Consider the following 25,317-nt stretch of genomic DNA (forward strand, 5'->3'; position numbering starts at 1 on the left):
AAAAATTTGAGTTGAGTTGAACTCAAAGTATGTTTATGTTGCCAACAACTATAAACATATGCAAACAAGAAAAATTTATCAATCCGTTTTATGTATTTCACTTCTTTTTACTATGTCGCCTGTAAAAGAAACAGACATGTTAAGTAAAATACGGATAAAATGGAGCTAATAACTTTCATTTGAACCTAAGTTTATGAAAATCACGAACATTCAGTCCTCTCTGAGAAAACTGAGTGCATATTATTTAATATTTTGCCCGTGTCGCCCTTTAATTCCAGAACCGGATGTCGGATCTGGATAAAATTAATAGCAGGCAATAAAACCATTATTATTGTTATTATTGTATGAAATTAATGTCACAAAAGCTAATATTGGTGAAAGGGATGGTTTGTTGATGTTCATTTCAATTCAACAAACAAAAAAAGGGAAAACACCAAAAGAAAACAGCAAGGCTAAAGACTATTCTAGTGCTTCTTAACGCCTATACCTGCCGAGCTCGAGAAACAGTTTCAAGTGTGTACGTGCAGATATATTTTGCGATCTCGAGAAACTGAGTCTATAGTATTTGACACTCGCCCTGCATAGCTTTTCTTTATGAGTAAATCAAAAATATGAATGCACAAAATAGGGACCGTTATAGTGTAATGGGTTCGTACCTTTCATGCAGTACAGCTGGGTTCGATTCCACGCACGGTTTTCTTGGTGGGTAATTATCCCGAATAAAAAATAATGGAGGGAAATAATTAGATTATATGGGAAAAGAAGTACAAGTAGTAGTAGCAGTCTTTTGCTAATTAAACTATTCTGCATGTGAAACATTTTGACGTGAATATGTTTTACTTTACTATGTGGCGCCTTTTAAAAATTCTTGTGGAAGAATGGGTAGAGCTTAATCGCAAATAACTCGAATTGTACTAAACGCAACAACATAATTCTTGCTCCATGCCATCAGAAATACAATCAGCATTTAAACAATGTGAGATAACCATAAATAACTCAATTGGGAATAATTAGGAAAATTCGTCACGCTTGCTTGGCTTTTTCGCAATCGAACGGCACATATCTGTCCTGGTGTACATTTAGACGTGTATTTTTCATGTATGGTAAAAAAATTTACCATTTTTTCTTATATGCTAGACGAAACTGAACGTCGTGATGAGAACTGGTCCACCTGAATTCTGAACTTTATTTGAGGCTTAAAATTTAAGTTCACAATTCGGTTTCAGATTTCAGTTCTAGAATACAGGTTCACACGTTAAAACTAAGATTCTGGAATTGAATTATAGATTTAGGAACTTGATTTTTGAAACTTACTTTGCTTGACTGGATTTTGCAACTCGTATCGTGAATTATGATTCGGGACTTAAGCTTTAGTGTTTTAGAGCAAAATGTAAGATATGAATTTTAGATCTGGGAACTGACTCCTGAACATGATTTTGATTCATGAATTCAGTTTCAGAATTTATTTCTTGGATTCAGTTCCAGAATTTAATTCCTAAATTCAGTTTTAGAATTCATTTCAAAAATTCAGAACCTGCACGCTGGAATTGAATTCGGAACTTGGGATCTGTAAATAGATTTCGAATTGAATTCGATTTTCAATTCAGGTTCGGTACTCAGGTTCGGAAGTCAGTTCTAATGTTGAATTCGGAAAATGAGTTCAGTTTCATACTTCTTTAACTAAATTCATTAACTGTAATCCTGATCTGGGTTCCGAACCAGAATTTTGCGACTGAATCCAGAGGAAGTGGAATGAATTTTGCGACTGAATTAATTATAGAGGTTAAAACCTCTATAATTGAAACAAAAAAAAAAACATTTTTGACTATGCGACAAAACTTTCCACTGCAGGACAGTGATTGATTCATTTGCGGCGGATGATAAATTATCCATCAAATAATACAAAACCTGAGAGAGCTGGCCATTGAGCTGATAACTGTTTCAAAAATGTTCTAGCTATTGAAAGGAATGCCGTTATGATGGTCTTTAGAGGTTCAGAAATATTGAATGCTGCGAAAATCCATTCTACAATTTCTGAAAACTTCAGTAATCCTGTTGGTGAATGTGAAACGGAGCCCACTGGATATTGTCTTTTCTTGTGCTAGTTAGAATTTGACAAACCAGGAGGAACAGTTTTTGCTTTTAAATTTGGCTTTTTACATTTAACACGATCATTTTTTGAAGGTGCAATTTCAGGTGTCTATTTTTGGTAATTTGGTATTTCAACCTCTTAACAGAACCTTGAGGAGTGACTTCATTATTCTCATCAGAGTCAGATTCCTTTGGCTCTAGATTTGAAAAACCGTTTTCTGTTTCGAGTGGGGGGACATCAATAATTGTTTTAAGCATTTCTGCATATGTGCGCTTATACCGTGGTTTTATAGAAAGCTTTTAAGAACCAATAAAATATTCTCAAAGAACTATGTAAAGTTTTACGCTCAGTGGAACGACTGTAATATTGTTCGTGTCATTTGTTCTGCACACCAAAATAATTTGAAGAATACAGGAGACTTAATTCCTCATACGATGTAATTCATGAATACCTAAATAATGAAAAATTTCATTTGTAATGACTCAATGTTAGATTAGCTTGAATTTTACTAGTTTCGACTGTAACTTGCATTCTGCTAGCAGGTACGACTGAATGAATTTAAATGCACCTTTTACCAACCAAGCAGATGTATGCTTCTTTGGCTCAGTCGATTAACAGACGTTCTTGCGATCCAATGATTCTCGGTTCAAGTCGCGGCGGTTGCTATCAGTATTCTTTTTTTTATTTCAACGAATTTCATGTCATGAAGTTTTAGACACACTATTAAATGTGCTTCTACGTGAATTTGCGTGAACTGCGACGCTCCATTTATGTGCGTCTAATCAGATGTAAAATCACAGAGATTTTTTTAAGTGTGTGCTTTATTTGTGTGGAATATGTTTGTCGTCAATAAGCCATACTTTAATATAGATGCAATTTTGGAAGCGGCTAGGTGAAAATTGCAGAATTCCAACAATCACTCAACTAATCCGAACCATTATTGATATTCGGACGTGTGAAAGAAGCGTGTCAGTTTTATTCGTATGCACTTGCTCCAGTTGTGTCTCTGACATTACCCACCCACCTTTTTTTGTGAATTTTCATCTCTACTAGATGTTCCGTTAGTTCTTTCCTAATAAGTTTTTCGGTTGAGAGCTGATAAAAGTTAATTCAATTTTAAATCGAAAAAGAAAACAATAAATTTGCCTGTCAAGTTACAAGAAAATATTTTGGGGTTCATAGATATAATTGTGAATCAACTTTTTTTTTATTGTCGATTTCGAGATATAATTGGAACGATTTTCGTTAACTAAGTTTCAAATGAAAGGTCTCAAAGAATTTTTTTGATTCTTATCCGAAAATAATTAAACTGTTACATTAAATGTCAATCATTACACCACTACTCTTAAAAGCACATTCTCACGAATTGCCGTAATCGATTGCTTGTTGTCTGACAAACCACATTTCACATATTAGTCGTTCCTGAATCACCATCATTTATCACTTGATCATTCAATTCATTCATTCATTCCCAAGTGGCGCCCGTCTCATGGTTCCCTGGTTTGAATTATTTAATTAACGAACGAAAACAACAAAGTTTGACGTCAGCGCGTTTTTCGTTTCGGTTTGGATTGGTTGCAGTCGTCAGTCACGAATAATTCCGTCTGATCGCTGGTAACACCCAATCAACCGATTTTCATCAAGCATATTTATTGTGGATCTTTAAAAAGCGTAGGAAAGCCGGTCAGCGTTTGTTTATACCTGGGATGCGAAAACATATCAATCTGTTATGATGAATTCCCACGAGCTGCTAGCCACCCACGAGCAGCATCACGGGACCGAACAACAAAACAAACAGATTATCAAATCACTCGGTAGCGTCATCGACGATGGAAGCAACGGCGACAGTAGCAGGCTGGATTAAAATTGACTATCGTGCGTTTTGGTGGTATAATGTACTACGTCAAATGTCAAATTCCGTCACATTGTTCGAGATTCGTGAGGTGTTAATTTCGCTGCTAGTCGTGATCGCGATCTGACGATTGCAAACGCAAAGAGGGGGGAAATGGTACATTTGCTGACTGTTTATCTGTCGGTGAAAGTGACTCTGCATTAGGCGTTGAAACTCGTTTGCGGAGTAAAAGCATGGTTTATAATAATTTAATGGCAGACATTTAAATTGTTACTCAACTGGTAGCAAAAAGTTATTTTTTCAGACGTTGGAACACAAAAGATTTGTTACCATTACAATGCAGCTGTGGCCCAAGACTGCTGCTGTTGCCGCTTCTGGCACCCGGAAGCATAAAGGCACTGCAGTTTAACTGCAGAGCAATTTCTCCCCTGTATCCATTTGGTTAATGATGCGGCCAGAGCTTTGTTCTAGAGGTTATACGACAGGGCAACTAACTTGTTTCATGCTACAACGAACTCGTACCTCAAAAGGAGTGACTAACTACTACGAAGGCTAATACGGGAACCGGGATAGCGAATGGATGCTTTGTTTGTACGATAATCATACTTACGGGCAGAACATGCAGTTATTGGAACGATTTTGTGAATGCGGTAGTGAAATTGTACTCGAATCGCACGTGTTATGTTGTGTTGTTTTTGTTGTCTGGTCACGCATGGTTTGTTGTGCTGTTGGAACATTACATCCAGCTCTAATTCACTAAATCGGTTGGTTTTATTACAGACCGGAGATTTATCTCTAACTCGACCTTCACGGTATCCGTCCGGTGAGACAGACATGCAATTCAGGTCTATCGCCTGTACGCTGTCATTATTTTAAAAACTGATTTTTTCCATCCATGCATTACTACGAACCTTACTTATTATTGCATAAACTGTTATTTGAATTCAAATACATGCCTGGGAGTCTGCAGCTATGGTAAACAATTTAATGATCTACTGATGTTGACACACTTTCGATTGCATATACATACATACATACATACATACATACATACACGCATATAATAATGCACCAAACCACCCTTGGCTGAGATGAAAAAAAAAACAGTATAGTGATGCAACTATGCTGGAAATTACATGACATTTTATAGCGACATCGACTGACTGACATGTAGCCGTTTCTAATTGCAACCGTGCCAATCGACGAACCACAGTCGTGCTGTCCCTCGCAAGTACAATCGGGGAAAGATACGTACGACTAGAAAAGGAAGCGGCTAGAGAAGGTTTCTAAAAATACCTCAATATCACGCATCAATTTGCAGCAGCTTCCTGCCCTGCCATACACATGTACTGTTTATCCGTGTGTTGACTTATCGCTAGTCGCTACTGCGCTACTGTCATACCTTCAATCATTTAGTGCTTCCCTTGACACATGCATTGGTGCCAGATGTGTAGGACTTTCTGGTTGACTTTTGTAACTATCATACGTTCTTCGAGAAGACACGAGTTTGACACAAGTTTGATACACCCTTCTCAAACAAACCATCAGACAGATTCAAGCTTGTATAGCGATATGCTTTATCCAAGCACTGGATGCTCTATCTTTTTTCTCGCAGAATGCGTGTTAGTGGCTCCGCTAACATATCCACCCAACCCCGTTTTTTCGCTCTTTGGTAACAGCTAAAGCTTGCTTCAGATAGAATTGGAATAAAGACAATTGACTGTATTTCAGTTGTTTATTATTGAATTCAAGATCTTTTTTTATACAAATGTAGCGTTTTCTTCATACTTTTAAGAAAAAATACGGATAAAATTATTCGTCACGGTTTCAAAGGAAATCTCGAATTTTTCCTGTAACATGGCTCATTAGACGGCTCACACCTTCTTCGTCCATCGTTTTAGCTATCTTATTCCACCAGGTCGTCATCTGATTGATGTCTTTGACAACCTTTCCCTTTGCCTTGAGTCTCCTCTTCATGATTGCCCAGTATTTCTCAATAGGGCGGAACTGGGGGCAGTTGGGTGGGTTAAGGTTTTTCGGAACAAACTGGACCCCTTTCTCTGTATACCATTCTTGAACGACTTTGCTGTAATGACCAGTGCGGTAAAATTTCATTTTCAATCGAATAATATAAGATGAAAATGAAATTTATGACCGCTGACCGTCAGCGTATCCCTACTAATTCATTTGACTTTTGCTGCCATTTTCAAGTGAAGCTCCCAGAATTCATCGTCAGTTGAATAGTCTTACCTAGTCATTTCAAGTTTTGCTTGCTCAGTTTCAAGTGCCAAGTAGTACAGCTGCTTCATTGTCTTCGCTCTTGGTAGTTAGCAGATTCGAACGAAGAGAATTTTAAATGGAGTGAAGTATTAAAAATGAAAACTGAAGGAGGAAACAATTAATTCATGTGTATTCTGTGATTGATATTTCAGCTATCTGATTAGTCTTTCATCTACACGGAACGACCGAAATTAGCTCTGCGCCTAATTCGTATTACTGTTTTTGAATTAGTTGATTTTAACAACAAAATTTCCAAAATAACTAAAAAAATAGTTAAAATTGAGAATTTACTTTGCTGAAAAAAATTCTTATTTTTAGAGAATGTGTTTAGTTGGCGAATATCCTGGACACAAACCAGCAATATTTCAATCCAGTACGAAATTCTCATTGACAACCAATTTTGTTATTAAAATCAGAAAATTTGTTTCTATTTATCTATCACCATCATTACTGAAGGACAGGACAAAGAAAACAAAATTGAAATTGGTTTTATTAACAAGTTTATTAGCCAAAAACTCAAGAGAAGTGTCAAAGCAAAACAATCCATTAAAAAGCTAAAAAGGACAGCCTTGTTGAAACTGTCTGCAAATTGTTTTGATGTTTTTCGCATATGTTACCATATATCCATATATAAATTTCTGAACCGATATGTAAAAATGACGTAAACTCTTAGTGGAAATTGTATTTATTCAGAATTTGTGCGCTTTTGAAGCGATTGTGCGTAATAATGTTTTTACGCGGAACAGGTAAGTGAGTTTCGAATGTTGCTCTCTAATTGTACATGTCAAATTATGTTTTTTGTAGCTTCCAACCTTCCGGGCTACGCTGTCCGGTGTACTACTTGTATTCGGTTTTTGTTTTTCGAGTGCTCAAAGTTTTCAGTGAGAGAGTCAATTTCGCGAAGTCGAATGAAGAAAAGAGCAATTGAGAAGAAAAAATTTCAAAAAGAAGTTTATGTTTCGCTTATGTCTTTTTCTCCAATACAACATCGTATTTATACCTGCCAATATAGAAATGATAATCGCGACTGAATTTTTTTTCGGTCGTCGTGTGCCATCTAGTGGCTAGTAGTCATTACGGTGTTAACGTTTTTTCGGTGTCACTGCGCCATATAGCTGCACATGGCAGAAACCAATTCAACCATTTATGTTGGTTGAAAACAACGTTTTGTTTCTCTAAGTCAACTACAAAATTATTTGAATGGATATGAAGCGTGCCTTAGCTAAGAAATGACAGCACGTTTAATTGGTGACTTCAACTAAAAAAATAGCCATTTGAATAAATATTTTTATTATTATTAAGGAAATTAGAATTAAAAAATCTAAATTGGCAAAAGTAAGATTTTTTAGTTGTCTCAAAAAATAACTAACTAAAATCAGAAAATCAACTAATTTTTTCGCCAAAATGCTGATTTCGGTCTTTCCGTGTATTATCTTGAACCAATTCGAATGTTTACATGAACCTCATTTGAAGGCCGCTCTCACACTATTGAAAGAGATATTTTGTTACTTCAAGAGATCAACTGACGGTGGTTAAACTGAGCCTCGATTGAAGAGAAACGAGTGATGAACTGAATGCTGCTCGTTCGGGCCGTCAGCAAACATTGTGTGTGTCAGAGATTGAAGTTTACTGCTGTGGAGAGATCGTCAATGTGTTTCACATTCAGTTTCAATTGAATTGAATGAAATTTTACTGCATTGGTAATGACAGCTTGCCAAATCTGGCCAAAACATTACGGGATGGTCGTGGGATCGAATGAACGGCAAAATTCGTTTTTGGAGACACTCTTTTTGGTATAGTTCCGATTTCATTGTCTTATTTGTAACGAAAACTTTCGTTTTATTGCCACAGCTGCAAATGCCCTGCCAAATCATAAATTTTCTAAATAAACTTTGCCAGCACCTTGTCATATAGTTTCCGAGCACGAATTTTGACCACACACACTGTTTTATGATCTTATTTGGCTGTTTGCTAGCTCGATACGACTTGATTCCTTCCCGGAGTCGACTTCTCCTCACGGTACTATGGGCAGCACCGTCTGGCCAAATCACGGGCCGATAGATTAGGATTCCTCTTAATCGTCTTCAAAACCTTACCAAGCAGTTTCCGGTCGACAGTTTCACTCCGACGATTGACTTGAGGCTTCCGAATCATCGTCAATGTTTCCTCATATCGTTTGATAACGCGCCATACAATATTTCTGGGCAATTTCAGCTGTTTAGCTAACCTAGATGCAGACCACAAAGGATTTTCCAAATAACTGTGCACAATTTTTTCCCTTCTTTCGGCTTCCATGTTGATTGTTTACAAAGTACAGTCGATTTGCGGAATGTCAAAAATCATACGTGAAGCTGACAAAATTCCCGACACGTGGGCACCAAGAACTCCCAAATCCGTCCACCAGGAGCGCCACAATATGTACAAAAGTTTGTTCCAATTCTAAATGAAGCAAGCTTTATAGTAAGAAGGTAAATGGATGAACCATATCGGGCTACTGTAGTTCGACCTGCAGCCGTTGAACTGAAGGTGGCTAAACTTCACATCACATTACATCTCATCTATCATACGTTCTTCGAGAAGTTAGAACGTTTATATCAACAAATTTGTTCGATTCCATTTGATTTTGGTAATATTTTTCCTTTCTCAGTTCGTCGAGTAGGCAAAATGTCTATAAGTATGTGTAAAATTTGTTGCACTCGCTTTTCTCGGAGATGGTGGAACCGATTTTCATGAACTTAGATTCAAATGAAAGGTCTTGTAGGTCCCATACAAAGCTTCTGAATTTTATTCGAATCCGACTTCCGGTTCCGGAATTACAGAGTGATATGTGCAAAAAAAATTAAAATAAATGCACCTACTTTTCTCAGAGACGGCAGAACCTATTCTCACAAACGTAGATTCAAATGAAAGGTATAATTGTCCCATACAAAGTTCCTGAAATTTGTTTTGATTTGACTTTCGATTCTGGAATCAGTGGGTGATCAGTGTTAAAATTACTATTTCCTGTTACTTCCTCACTTTTCTTAAAGATGATGTGGCCGATTTTAACAATTTTAAATTCAAATAAATGGGCGCGAAACTACTCCAATCGGTAGCCAATCACAACCAAACTAATCGATTCCGGCTATCCTGGTTCCCGGTTACCGATTCCGGAAGCACCGGAAATAGTGATTATATATTCTAAATTGGATCTCACTCACTTTTCTCAGCGATGGCCTGACCGAATTTCTCAAACTTAGGTCTTGTGGTCCCATATTGAATTTTTAAACTTCATCCGGATCCGACATCCGGTTCTGTAAATACAGGGTTAAGATTGTTAAAATATTTATACCGTCACTAAGCGGCGAAGTAAAATACGTAAAATAATTTCTTAGCTTTCCTAGTTGCTTGGTTAGTTTACTCGAACCGAACTCGATTATACCGGTTCCTAGATTCTGATTTCGGAAGTACCTCCAATAGTGGAACTCACTTCGTTTTCTCAGAGATGGCGTAACCGATCTGAGTACTGTTTTAATCTGTACCTTATACTAGTTTATGGACAAATCTGTCTATTTTTCAAGAATTAAAGAACATTATTTTGAAGAATGCCACACATTTATATATGAGAATATGTGAGATATAAGAAGCATTATTATACCACTAGGTGGATTAAAACAGGTTTTTATAAGTAGAATGGTTGAGAGAGTAAAAATCATGGTAGAGTTCATTCAGGACATATATGTATTTCTTTTGTAATTGCTTTTAGACACTGATATAATCTACAGTTAGTAGACGATATACTTGGAGTACCGGTACTCTCATTTACCTCAGTTCCCGTATTTATCTCATATACTACCATTAGATAGAAGGTTAAGACGAAAGAAGACTTTATGATACATTTTAAGTTGTTTGTGAAAACGGTGAAATTTACACTTTAAAACAGATAATGTAATATTTCAAGTTCACGTGGTTAGAACGGTATGAAATAAAAAACGAAAAATCGATGCGACTTGAACCGAGAATCTTCAGACCATTTAGTACGTTCGTTAATCGACGGAGCCACAGAAACACATCAGATAATTATTACATATGTATTCAAAAAGTTCAAGTTACAGTCGGAGTTTGTGAAAAAATATTCAAATACGACATAAAATATCTGCGAATGAAATTTTCGTCATTCGACTAGCATCGTATGTAGAATGAGATCAACCAATCCCAATCCCAATCCCAATCCCAATCCCAATCCCAGGCTAGATTCCCAATATTTTTTGTCCGGTTTTTTGTGCGAATTTTCAAAGCTGCGACTTTATTTTATCTTTGAATGTTTTTTCATTCAACTCTCTGAGATTAAAGAAAATCGATTTATTTTACAAACATTGTTTCTTGGGATAACACCAGATCTCGACGATTTATGTATTTCTAAACAAAAATTATTTCACAAGTATTTTGGAAATCTGGAAGTCCAACGTCAATATTCTTTATAACATTTTTTGAGATAATACCACATTTCGACTTTTCATCTGGCAACAACTTTGTTTTGTGGTTTTGTGTTTTGAGTGTATATTGATAATTTTATGTGTTTGAATTTTAATTAATAGTTTATACAGCCGGCTGCTAAAAGATAGGGATCATTTTGGGGTTTTTGTTTCAATTTGAGTCAAGTGAGATTGAAAGTACAATTTGAAGTGCTGTGCACTGGCGAGTCGAAGACGAAGCGAGAAAAAACGTTTCAAAAAATTGAGTTTGAATGTAGTAAACGTCAGAGCTTAAAATTGTCACGCATTCTCAATGAAAGAATCCAATCCAACAGCTTCGTTTTCAATATTTCACTATCTCATTCGTAAAGGACCGACACCAGAACAAACGAAGAAAAACGAAGCATTTTCGTTTCTCGTTGAAAACAAGAGAGAGTATAATTGCTAAGTCACTCTTTCTTCTATGACAAAACGAAACCAAACTAACGTCTACAGGGAGCATCAGCAGAATTTCAATTCTCATTCTTTCATCAATGTATTGAAAATCTGTGACGCTTGGTTATGAAGAGTGACTAAAATATGACAAATCAAAGTATTAACACCCCAGAATCTTTTTGTAAACCAAACCTACTACAGATTCGAGCACCAAAAGATAAAAGTCATCATGAAACCTTTTTCTGTCATTTTCGATTCTCAAAGCTTCTGTCGAATATCGATACTGCATACTATGAGATTTTCACTAGAAGCCGCAACCCGAGTAAAATCTAACATCAAAATTATAACAAATTGATATTTAATTATGATAGCAACATCAGATTGAAATCCTAATATGATATCGACTCATCAAATTTTCAATTAATATCACATTGTGTTATCATTTTGCTGTTTAAAGGCAAAAGTTTTGTGAAGCTCAAATAATGAAAATAAGAATATCAACAACTTAGTGAATACATTGAAATTGAGCAAATTTCAAATGGCAGCACAAAAATACAAAGTTAAGTTTCAATGGAAGAATTATTTCTTCAATTCTTTTTTGCCTTTTACAAAAATGCTTTGACATCCTGCCGAGATCCTGCAGTTGACCGCAACCATAACCGCGAAGAAACGATTTTTTTCACATTTTTTCAACTTTTACGCAAATAATACTCTTTTTTTTAACCACGAGAATATTGGTGTCAAACCACACGTCTGGGAGGCATTAGATAAATTGGCGATCATCGGTACAACGTTTGTCTGAAGCAGGTCAATCTGAATAGTGGCTTTGGCATTCCTATCTCGCTGATGGTCTGCCGTAGAAGGAGCTTATTTTAGAATTTGATACGAGAAATATATTTGACGTCATCTTTTTTCTTCTAGATACGTTAAGTATCCGATCCTGTAACAATTTTTGCGTTCAGTTTTAAAAAAAAATGTTTCGATATTTGTAATCATATGACGTCGCGAAGTTCATTCCAAAGTTTTTAGACCATTATTCTCAGTGCATCAAGAAATCGGGGACCTGGATGGCGAAAATAATCTACTCGCCAAATCCGTTCTGAAAATGTCCATAACTTTATATCCAGCAGTATGGAAAAATTCATTGTTTACGAAGTTCGAACATCGAACATTGATGGTCTCAGATTTCAGAACCTAGAGCTAATTCTTAATAATACTTTAGTGGCTTAGAGGAGCCACCAAGAAAATATATGTTTAATTTGTATATTCCTAAGTAGTCCACAAACTGTGTCGAAGAACCTCTTCAAAACAATTCTTATTCCTAGTTATAAATGCTTAGAACTTCATATTCTCACTAACGCTAGATGCTATGAGAAGTATTTTATCATCCCGACTAACTAAATTTTCATAATTTTGAGTCACAGGACTAATTCTGCATCAAATGATCATAAATTATAAGTCTACACAAGAACTGAAGAGATTCTGGTTCTATCTGTGGTCAGAAGCGAGATAATCGTTCATTGTCCCAATTATCCGAAAAAGCAAATGATCTGGGATGCCTAATTCACGTTCCCTGTGTTGTAAAAGACTTCACTGTCGGTTCGGTTCGGTCTTTAGAGCCTCTAAATTCGTATTTCAAAGTGATTACATGTGCGAGTTATATGCGATCAAGTAGATAACTCAATTTGATGTTATAATGTTTGAATGCTACAGCTTTGGATATGAGAAGGACATAGAGAACATTTTTATACTGTACTCAAATAGCCACACTGCTATTCACGGTGGATGAGGGATGGAAGCGACGCAACGAGTGTGCACTGACAGAAACTACCTGTATACAACTTTGTGAAACAACACTGCTTGTCATATAACCTAACATTTTCCATCTCCTGATAGCTAGCGCTTACAGTCCATAGCAATCGCCTAAAATTCACATTCCAAAACACCTAAGTTCGAAACCGGATTTTCTCCGCGGTAGTGTGGAGATTGCATGAAATCTTTTTTCTTGCTTCCGACTAATATGGAGATTGCATAAAATCTTTTTTCTTGCTTGCGAGTAATATCGCCTAAATGTATACTATCCCGGACCTTTTTTGGCAGTTCTATTTTTAGATTATGCTCGTGACGTGTCATTTCGAGAAAATCTACATCATATCAAGTTTTCAATGTGCTTTCACTGAGAGCAAAACTAGTTTCCAGTTTGATGTCACATAGCATTTTTTTTGCTTTCAATTTTGATCTTTTAACCGTTAAAACGATCAAAACGATAGGAAATTAAGTAATCGATATATACGAACAGCACAACATCAAATTGAGTTTTCTTTTTAATCTCACACTCTACTCGGGAAGTGACTGAAAGGGTAAATGAAAGAAAGAACACAATTTTGAAACTACTGTTCCGCTTATGTCATTGACGGTACATGGACTTCGTTCTTATTGTTTGCGAAGCTGAGAGTGACATTAATTTCGCTTCATTTTCGTCTATTTTGTGTCAATTAAAATAACTTTTTCTAGCTCTGGTAAACGTATAAAAGGAAATATAACGCGTATGCCAATCCAATTCCCGGATGACAGCGCATCTTTATATTAGCACAATTGCTAGATGCTTGAGAATACATTATTTACGTTTCGTTTTGATAGATTGCAAACTGTATAAATGTGTCACTTTTGACGCCCGAATATATCAGTCTAAGGAGAGGTTAACTCGAAATATTCTTTCTAAGTATGCACTTGAATCTATTTTCCCGCCAAAACGATGAAACAGATGTTAGATGAAGTTATTGACATCGGTATTGGTACCAATTCTAAGGCCCGATATTGTACCGCAAAAAAAAACAAACTTTCATGTTGCTTCAGATTGCGATTACGAAATAATTGTTCATAGTAAACAGTTGCTTTCCGACCGCTTTGAATAAACTGTAAAATAAATTTCGTTACATGAAATTGGCCACTTGCACTCATGTACTTGAAACTGTACTTTAAGGTATAGGATGCGAATACCTATCAAGAAATTAAACTTCCACCCAAGTTAGTATCTTGTGAACAACGTGAATATTAAATGAGTTATGAAAACTTTTCCTAGTAACTTCGTTGCTGTTTTATATGGGGCTAGAATATTTGTTATCCTTTTTTGATTATGCTTGAAATCGTAACATGTGAGAGCATTTTTTTGCATGGTTGGATGAAACCGGACGAATTTGGTATCGCTTATATATAGGAAATAAAAAAAATCTGGCTTCTCGGCAGTCATTCTTGTATAAACTTTGACATTTGAATACCATTCATAACTGTGGGAACAAATTCTGCATGCAACGGATGTCACCATCAGTGCACTACTGGTAGCTGAGTGTCAATTAGAGTTGACTGACAACCTACTCAGTTGAAAAATAATGGAATTGGAAGTCTTTCCTCATTGACTACCTACACGAACAATTTCCTCTAATGACGGTAGAAGTACTCTAGTTTTTGCAGCTAATTGAGTTAATCAACATCCGTACCAGTATGCGTCGGGTGATAATGTTCGTTTGTTCTTAGTTGGCGATAGAATTGGCACCTCTCGACAAAGTTAGTCTTAACCGTTTGGTTTTAAAGTCAAAACATAACGTATGCGATGGCTAGCATGTTTCCCTAATACGAAAACATGAAAATGTCTCAAATGGATTTTTATCCATTGGTTCTGCTGCTTGATTTTCCCGTGCATGTCATGCCACTAGACAAGGAAATCCTGCACGTCAACGCAAACCGGAATAAATATTCAAGTTGCACAACTGTACACTTTGTGTACTACTACATAAAACTCCCATACCCCCACCTCATCTGGTTCTGTTTACTGAATGCCAATCAGTAGGTTCATCTACTCCTCCGTCAGATACCTGCAGCAGTCGGGATGCTGTACTCCAACTCGGACAATATGCACATACTGCTGTCAATATGTGCATATTTTTACTGTTTCACCAGACGGGTTGCTGACGGGTATGGACATGAAACACCGAACATATGGGCGGACGGGCAGAAAATTGAATTTCAGCTCATCACTACTCACATGTGTGTATTATAGTGGATGAGCCTTGATTGGGTTGTAGTTAATAGTCAACTAATGAAATAAAAATAGAATTAAACGATGAAAGGAAAATTACACTACGAAATTAATATATTTCGGTTCAGCTCTGCATTGCATTGCAAGTCTGTTCCACATGGAAGGGAGGACGAGTATTTCGAAAGTAATAAAATTATTTATTTCAATTATTCTGTACAGTGCAAAACATAACAAGGGTTCGGTGCAATCCATTAGTAAACCATATAGCCACCACCATTAATAATAGACTGACCCCTTATAGATTCACTTATGATGAGGTTTTTAACGTAGCCTGTTGCAAATAATCGTAAAATATTCCATATTGCGCATTCGAGACAGCTGCTTCAAATGGTAAAAAAGGCTTCGATAGTAAATTGTTACATTCGGATTCTGTGTGAAAAGCAATTGAATCCCTGCTCTGAAAAACATTCGCTTTTACTGGTAGCGAACGATTGAACGTTGATCAAAACTGGTACTATTTCCCAACCAGGCACGCGCCACTAAAGCCTACTTCCGAAATTTTGCTTTTTTATGTTTAATGTCCTCGATTTTGTTTTTTTTTATGTTCTATACATTCATAACATATTTTCGGGTATAACCCTTTCAGTGAAAGATTGTTTCACCGAAGACCATTTCGTCGAAAGTGTCAATTTATTAAAGATCAATTCGTCGAATGTGAATTTTATGATGATCGCTTCACTCAAAAAACAATTGTGAAATCTGAAAAACTAACATCTACAGATCAATTCGCCGGAAGTGTCGCATAATCAAATGATAGATTACTGTAATAGTTTCTTGAATTTTTTTAGGAATGAGTAATAAAAGATGTTAACTTTGATTCCATGTTCTTGACACAGATGATCTGTGTAATAGATCAGATTCAAAATATTTTTTTTTTAATTGATAGGAAACTAATCTCTCAGCATTATCATTGAATAAGAAATACTCCTTTGAATGAACTTTACAGCGTCTTTTGTTATTCTCAAAATGACAGACATGATCGAAGGTCACATAAGATTGTGCAGCTTTCTTTAAACGCCTGGACATCAAACGGAAGTCATTGGAAAATTTTTCATGTTTTTCAGAATATACTTACCATTAGCATTTGAGAGCAGATAATGCATACGTACCTTCATAGCCAAATATTTAACTTACTCTGATTTAGTGTTCTCAAAGTTCTCGTGTTCGATGTGAGGCACATTTTGCTTGTCAGAATTCAATATACACACTCTGAGTAAAATTGAATGTATATTACGCTATTAGTTTTATTCTTATTTGCTCCTTAAGCAAGTTTCCATTGTTTTGTATAGAAAGCCGAAAACGAAAACGTTTGCAGTCAACCTTGGTCGTTAACATGTATTGTCATGTTTACGCTGTACTCAGTGAAAGTGTAGTGACGGGACAGTGAAATAGTAGAATTCAAGACTAACTGCAAAAAATATAATTGTGATCAAATGTTTGTTGCTTGGTTTCACTACCGCCGTTTTACTAAGGCGTCAAATTATTTATCTTCATGGAGATCAACATTAACTGTTGCATGAGGGTAAACCAATTTTTGAAGCACTTCGAGAAAGGTACCTCTCAAACATGCATTTTGAAATCACTTTCTTCTTCAGGTGTCGAAAAACGTTGACAACGTAATTTATTCATGACGCGATCAAATCTTCTCAATATTTTCATTGACTAATTGACTTTTTTCTGTCATTCGTTCTATCAATTGTGCGATACCCCTGTGATTTCCCTCTCAATAGAAAGAACCCCATTGTACTGCTCCATTTTTTTTTCAAAAGAGCCATATTCGAATTACGGGGTAAGATCATGCATGGCATTATATTACATATACACGTGTATGTTAAACTTGACATTGTTATGGTTAGCGAGGGCTTGTGTTTCCGCCGCGAATTTGGCGACTTCCGTTTCCTATTTGGGAAAGAACACTATGTATATGATGTTATCAGACTTGTTCAACTGCAGCTCTTTAACCATCCTAATGTTGAGGCGCATTTTTTCGCACATCTCGAAATTGTCTTACTACATTGTTTTGTACTTTGTTTCTCTCACCGAAACCGCAGCGATACGTCTGTTTTTGTCAAGACACGTAAGCGAGTTGTTTTCTTCTTTTTTCTTGGTATTTTCGTAGTGTTGGTCCTCACAAATCAAGTAACTTGGTGGACCGTTATAAAGAACTAGAATCAGACATTTTGATACTATCGGAATATTTTGTTTTGATATATGTCACTACGGGAGTATCGTAATCACATTTTCATCATTTGGATATGCGTGGACTATCGTGATGTCAGATCTCAACTGATAAATTCTTTGCGTACCCAAGGAAGATTATCGAATGTCCCAGTTCGAGACACTCTTGCTTGTCTTGACCTTCCATACATTAAACTTCATTATCATTTCTTAAAGACAATTGGAGTTTCAATATAATAATTGATTGTTTTTAGACTTAGTTCTGACTCCAACTGCGTCCATTAGTTCATACAATAGCTAAATTTGAATCGAAATTATGTAATGATACAAACAAACTCGAAATAGTTTATGAAATTATCAACAAAATGTATAAAAATTACAGCTAATTTTATAATTGATAGCGGTTAATCGTTGGTGCAAATAATATTCTTGAGTAGATTTAATAATGAATGACGAAATATCTAATATGATATTTAAAACCTGTTTTAATCCACCTAGTGGTGTAATGATGTCTTTCTCATATCAATCATACTCTATTGTAGTACTCTTCAAAATAATTTTCTTCGATTCTTAAAAAAATAATCGAAATCAGTTTGTTTGACCATCTACTGATAAAAACGATCAATTGGAGAAGATTTGAGGTCGATTAAAAAAACTTTCTACGGTTTTTCACCCCTTTCAGTGATGGTAAAATTATTTTAATGCTGTTTAACCTATATTTCCGGATCCGGATGAAATCCAGGAATTACTTATGGGATCACAGGACCTTTCATTTGAACCTAAGTTTGTGAAAATCGGTTGCGCCATCTATGTAACTTTTCTCATATATAACACATATTTTCTTTTTTTTTGCACATTTTACCCCATAACTCTGGAATCGGAAGTCGGATCCAAATAATTTTCAGGAATTTTAAATGGGACCACAAGACCTTTCATTTGAATCTAAGTGTTGTGAAAATCGGTTCAGCCATCTCTGAGAAAAATTAGTGCAAAAAAACGTTACATACACACATACGCACATACACACACAGACACACCGAATTTCGAATCGAGGCCCGGAGGGTCGAGTGTCATATACTATTCCACTCAGTTCATCGAGTACGCGAAATTTCTGTGTGCGTATGTGCGTATGGGTGAATGTAATTTTTCTCGGAGATAGCTGGACTTCTGGTTCCGGAATTGTTGGATAAAATGTGCAAAAAACTGTGAAAATAAGTGCACCAACTTTTTTCGGAGATGGCTACACCGATTTCAACAAACTTAGATTAGTGTAAAAATTAAAGCTAGAAATTACTTGCTCATTTTTCTCAGAGATGTCACCAATTTTTACAAACTTAAGTTCAAATGGTCTTCTAAAAAATTTCTGAATTTCATCTGGATCCGACTTCCTATTCCTGAATTATAGGGTATGCTAAAAATGGTATTAGAGCGGCGATACAAAAAACGAAAACAAATTCTAAACTGGCCTCAAGACTACTTCAATCAATAGTTATTATCAGTAAATGGCCAAACCGATAAACCGATTCCGGCTATCCTGGTTCCCGGTTCCGAAGGCTCCAGAAATTTTCCCAAATGGATCTCACTTACTTTTCTCAGCGATGGTCACAAACTTAGGTTCAAATGAAAGGTCCTGGGTAAAGTGTGTTAATAATTTTGTACCATCACTTAAAAGGGTAAAAAACGTAGAAAATTTTCTAAATCGACCCTTAAAAGCTCCAATTGATAGTTTATATCAGTAGACGGTCAAACAACTCAATTTCGGTTATTCTTTCAAGAATCGAAGAAAATTATTTTGAAGAATACCACAGTATTATATATGATAGTATCATTGATATGAGAAAGGCATCATAACACCGCTTGGTAGATTAAAACAGGATTTTTTTTGTTTCCGTTACGGATTATTTTCATATTGAAGATATTTCTTTTCAATTATCGACGTTTTTCACTACAATACACAATGAGTTAGTTACATCGGTTACGCAAACAATCTGATCAGAACCTATCGTTCGTTCCACATGACAATCATCGACATAGCGTCAGCATATTCTCCAGAGCTTCTGTATTTGTACTACTTCTAGTGTGGCCGATTCGAACAAATTGATTTCAATGTTGTAAGGGGTTGGGAGTAAGTAGCACATTTTATTTCCTCGTATTCAGTTGGATAATTCAGCCTTCCATTACGCGTGCAAATGTTACCTGTTACCTAAGGTCATAATCATCACCTTACAGATATCGATTCAGAACGGAGGAGGTTGAAAAAGAGTACAGCACCCTGGTCCCTCGACAAATATATGGACATGTGACAGTATTTGCACGATCCCTACTATTTTCGGGGTTGAAAGAAACTCGAATGGGAAATTCCGGTGGCATGGCCACATCGGGAAACTACATGTGATTATTTTCTCGCTCTGCACGCTATGGCTGACCATGGCCATATCAGGTGTAGGAGGGTGGAGCTCAATTCGCGTCACCAATGCTGAGTCATGGATTTGTGGTTGGTTGGTGGGTGCAGTTTGATCAAAATGTTGTCCTTTTATTACGTTCATGTTGTTGAGAGTTTGGTATACGTATGTCAACAGTGCATCAACATTATGGGCAATTAATTATTATCATTCGATTCTCGTGGAAATATTTCCTTCCTTTTCTTTCGCACTACATCTGAATGCTTAAACGTTCCTAACCCATCTCCACAAAATAGGCCTCTCAATTACAGCTCGTTCGCGTGGGTGCGTGGGAAGTGTGAATTCCGGGAAAATGAAGCGTATTGTGTAGAATTAAATAATTGGATCGATCAAATCGAGCGAAACAGAGAAAAAAAAACGCCAACCAGCAAATTGTGTGTGGGAATCCCGTCATTCGATGTTTTGTCCGAGCAACGAAACGCTGCAAAATCTGACGGAAAAAACGAAACTACTAGCGCAGAAATGTTCCCAGCAGATCCGGGTGGCCAGCTCCGGTGCTGGTCCGGACATTTCGGAACCGTTGACAGTGGATCAGCAGTCGCTGCAACAACCGATCAGCAAAATCGGATCCGAAACCATGGCATCCCTGCAGAGTATCACCAGTGCCGGTCGAGATTTGGGCACGAAGTCGCTGCGATGTCTCTGTCCGTGCAAAGGCACACTGAGTAAAATCATCGGCAAAAAGGTTGGACCGGTGGTTGGGCGGGAACCTCAAAGGAAAACGTCCACCACCCGGTGGTACGTCAAGGTAATACAAATAGCATGTCGGTATTGTGGTAGAGATTAGAGTGAGAGTAAGGAATGTGACAACGCTATCCGTTTGGAATCATTGTTTGTGTCAGTGTCATTCCAAACGAGCAAACGACCTGTCAAATAGAATATCATGCTCCAGAAATACTAAACATTTCGAAGGAAGTAGTATGAGTTGTGATCAACATTGCGGATGAGATGTCGTCACTCTCACTTACAGTCATTTTAATATTGGTATAAGTTCAAATAGCGTGAGCGCATTTATTTTCATTTGAAGTTTTCCAAATGATTCTTCATCATTGAAGTCTACACTAGAGTAAAATTAGCATTCGATTCGAATTTTCACTCCACTCGAAACCCAAGCCGGTTTTTTTGCCTTTCTCATAAAGAAAGGTTATGTAATTACTGTGAAAGTCGACTTTGCAAACAAGGCTCGGAGGATCGAGTGTTACATACCATTCTATTCACTTCGTCGATATTAGCGAATATTTGTAAGTCCAAGGTTGCTGTCAGACTGCAAGCGTCACGCGAAGCGTTGAATTGCGCGTGCGAGCTAGTTACATTTGATTAAAACAAACCTGTCAGAGTAAATGCGATGCGATATCAGTATATCGCTTCGCTTCGCTTTCCGCGCTAATTCTGACAGTAACCTAAGTGTGTGTGTATGGTTGTATGTATGTTTAAATGCAAATTTGCACTAGATTCTATCGGAGATGGCTGAACCCATTTCGGTTAATTTATGTCGTTTTCGTTTTTAAATTGCACTACACCGGTGTAGCGAAAGGTGCACTGAATCCGTTCGTTTTTGCCAATTGCACTACACCAGTGCTACACTTTTTCTGCACCGATACCACTGGTGTAGCACTCATCAAAAGTTTGGTGTAGCTCTGTGCAATGGAATCGTTTATTGTAGTCAATGGTTACTGTTTATGTTTTCGTCAGTTTTGTTCGTTTATTCATGCCTCAGTGTAGCACTGCACCGGTGTAGTGCAAATTAAAAACGAAAACGCCATTAGATTCTAACGAAACGTCTCCTAGTCCCATAGCCTACTAATGAATTTTATTCGGATCCGATTTCTGGCTCCGGAGTAATGTGCATGAAAAATGAAAATAAGTGCACTCGATTTTCGCATTCAATAGCCGACTATGCGACTATCAGTCTAGTCCCCTAGTCGGCTATTAAATTTTGTCCGATTTCCAGTTCCGCAGAAACGGGGTAAAAAGTGCAATGAAATTTTAAACAATCGTTCTCAGAGACCGCTTTTCACTCCAATAAAATTTTATCCAGGTTTGATTTGCGGTTCCGGAATAACGAGATGAAATATGCATGAAATTGTACACTTGATTTTAGTGAATCAAGTGACTCAAATTTACATCCTTTCCCAGTGTATCGGTACACTGAAGAAGGATTTAAATTACATTCCGAAATACGTATCTGTGAAAATAATGACTTTGTGGGAGTGTAACAACAACAGTACTATTAGTGACAATATTCTACTAACAGCTCAAACGGAAATCTAGTGACTAGTAAAGCTAAAATTCACGTGAAAGGTCTCGTAGTCCCATCCGGAATTTTATCCGGATCCGACTTCCGGAGCAACGAGGTAAATTAGTAAAAAAATAGATTTTCTCACCAGAACAATTTTCGCATTTTAAGATTCAAGTTAAAGGTTTTCATGATTCCATAGCTTGCAGTTGAATTTTATCCGGATCAGACTTCCGGTTCCAGATTGACGGGGTAAAATGTACAAGAGAATGAAAAGAGTGAGCCGCTGAGCCGATCTTTGCAAACTTAGATAAAAATGTAAGTTCTTATTGTCACATAGTCTGCAGTGACGACTTTCGGTTCCAAACATATTAAGTGGAGAGTGTTAAAAAATTCAAACCGTCATTTATGGTGACAACGCGAAGACCGTACAAGCTTTACGAAACTGTTGCGATATACAGAACTTGTCAGTTGATGGCCAGCCTAAACGGCTTCGGTTTTACCGGGCCCAGGTTGCCGTATCCGGAAGTACCGAAACAGAAGGCCGAAAACTCGAAAAAAAAACAAACTCAGTTCGATTTCTCCGGGATAGGTAAACTTATTTTCACACACTTAAACTCAAACGAACGATCCTATAGCCTCATAGGTTTGGTACAAAATTTTATCCAAATTCTATTTCCGGTTCCGGAATTATAGAGTGAAGAGTGTTAAAAATTACAAGCCTCAATTTAAAATAATGATGTAAAATTTGTGAAAAATCATTTAAACTGATCCAATGTATTGATCTGGTTAGCTCACAGCCTCATGAATTCACTTGGCCAAAGAATCTGAAAATTTGTTGAAAAAACTGAAAATGAACATGTTTAATGTAGCTTTAATTCATTGCCGGGCAGTCTTTCTGTTTTCTGGATTATAATAGAGGATATAGATTCCATAAACAGTCACGACACCAAAAGTCCACCTCATTTCTCATCGGCATGACCAAACACGCTACCGAAGAGCGCTCGCGTTCTTGCTTATGGTCTGAAGCCAGAATGCGCGGCATCCAGCGGCAGAATCTTGCCAAAATATGACAAATACTTCATTGCTAGTGGAGTTTCTGTCACCAGAACTAGCTTCATAATATTTATCCAGTTTGTTTATTTTCTCCGCCATTTTGCCCCTCAATGTTTCAAGAGAGAACGAACATACTTTTTTATACGGCTATACGAGAAATCAACCGGGAATTGTTAAAAACGGATGACGATAAAAATCCTAATAGTGAATTGATTTCTAAACGCAAACAATACACTGATAACTGTCAAACATCAATTTCACTCATCAGAAGTTCATAAATCACTAGAATTAATTCTAATTCCTGCCCTTGGCATCATAGAGCTGAAACAGTGTGCCTTTAAACTTATATTATTAAATAAAAAATATATTATCATAAACTTATTTTAACGCGTGATTGCACGGACCATAGTTTCCATTACAGGTGTGAATCGCGCTACAAATTGTGTGCTCTAGATTATGATAGGGTTTTATTTGGTAAACAATCAGCCAAATGGGGTATCGCGTCAAGTTTTTGTTTTGGAAATGAATTTTACGGAAATGAATTGTATTGGAAATGAATTTTACGTGACAGCACTTTTTTCGCATGATGTTTACGGATTTTTGTTTTACTGGCAAATTCGCTGTGGCAGAAACATGGCCTATCGCCATTGGAGGTGGGTAATTTGTGTCAGTTTACATATCGCTTATTTGACGGCGGATTGGATTGATCACGTCGAATTTGATTGACGTATAAGCAGTTATGTTTGTAGACATGCTGTCGTTTCGATCTACGACTTCCGTGTACCGGAAAAACAGACGTAGTTTAAGATTCACCTCAATCAGTACATGAGTCATCCAATCTATGTTGAATTTTTAGGCAGTTGGATTATTATTAAGCATTACTTAAGGCAGTTGAAGTTACGTTTGTAGTCTTAAAATTGCCGTGCTGGATGCCCTTATTGTTGCATAGTTTGCGGAAAACTGTTTTACGAATGTGCACTCGCTTCCAAAAGTTCAAGTTCTCGGTCAAAGAAGTAACACGCAACAGTATTCGAGCTGTTTTAATTAGCTTGTAGAGTGAAAAATTACGTTCTAGTGACCGAGCACTAGAGTAGCTTGATCGTTCCACAGACGAATAGACATGACATGACTTTAGCATTTTCATCAGAGTATTGGAATGAAACTTGATCCCAGCACTTCAAGTGGTCATAAGTGACAACGTTGTTGAACTCTTCATCGTGTTCCCCCACGTGATGAGCGGAAGCTTTCAAATTCAGCAGGAATTACGGTTGACGGCGTGCTAGTTATTATCTAGGGAAGGTTGAAAATTTGGAGGGTTTATTTTCTGTGATACATTGGTTTGTTTGCGAATGAACCTATTGAAGGCATAAAATTAGAATAAAGAATGCCATTCAGCAAGACGTCGCGCTGCGCATTAACGTGATGTCGGGACACCGGTCGAAGAAGTCACGGTGGCTTGGATACAATCTGGCTTCGCGTCGTTTAAACCTATCCGCAGACAAAGCCCCGCGAACAATAATGTATCCGGATTGCAAAACAAAACAAAAAAATAGTATCTCTGTTGATGAATTTGAAATTTTATGGTTCGGTACCACATGCAATAATAAAAAAGTGCTAACAAGAGAACATATGCTTCCTTCATCTTCGCCGCAATATGACATATTTGTCATTTGCATGATATGACACAATGCTATTGGTGTGCTTCTTCTGTTAATTCAAAGCCAGCGATTGTTCGACAAGTACAATCATGGAGGTGGAGGTCAAAAAAATTTCGGGAGAAAATTCCCGTTAGCCATCTAGATGTTAAGGGATGTGTCGCCGATTTTTTACGCGTTCCGCTTATTACAGTGAGCATGAAGCGTACTGAAATTAAATTTGCTACAACCAGCATATTGACAATCTTCCATCACGTTTTTCTTGATTGGTGCTTAACGATAAACAGCGTCAAGCAGCTTCTATTGTCGGTCTTGAATGGAATTATTGAACAAAAGACATGGAAATCGAACAGATCACGTTTTGCTGCATTCGGTTAACTTTATCTTCAAATGGCTGCAATGATACAGGTGTTGTTTGTTTTGCTTTAGATTCAAACGACTGTTAGCGGTTTGTAGCTATAGTCCATTTTTCCTCCAAAATGTTTTTATCCTGTTGTAAGGTTTTGGAGGATAGCTACAAA

General features: G+C 36.9%; 1 protein-coding gene across 6 annotated transcripts in view; it reads left to right on the forward strand.

Moving 5' to 3' along the window:
* The window catches only part of LOC131439619 (ral guanine nucleotide dissociation stimulator-like 1), a 112,433-nt gene that overhangs the window by 71,625 nt on the left and 15,491 nt on the right, over positions 1–25,317 (forward strand). For 4 of the 6 annotated variants that reach the window (XM_058610867.1, XM_058610866.1, XM_058610863.1 and 1 more), the window contains exon 2: positions 20,086–20,597. The exons of 1 other annotated variant lie outside the window; for it this stretch is intronic. In XM_058610867.1, coding sequence (XP_058466850.1) covers positions 20,247–20,597 — 351 coding nt within the window. In that variant the 5' untranslated portion in view covers positions 20,086–20,246. The remainder of the gene's footprint in view (positions 1–20,085; positions 20,598–25,317) is intronic. One more of the 6 variants, XM_058610864.1, reaches the window with a different exon arrangement.

Source organism: Malaya genurostris, chromosome 3, assembly GCF_030247185.1.
Source record: "Malaya genurostris strain Urasoe2022 chromosome 3, Malgen_1.1, whole genome shotgun sequence".
NCBI lineage: Eukaryota > Metazoa > Arthropoda > Insecta > Diptera > Culicidae > Malaya > Malaya genurostris.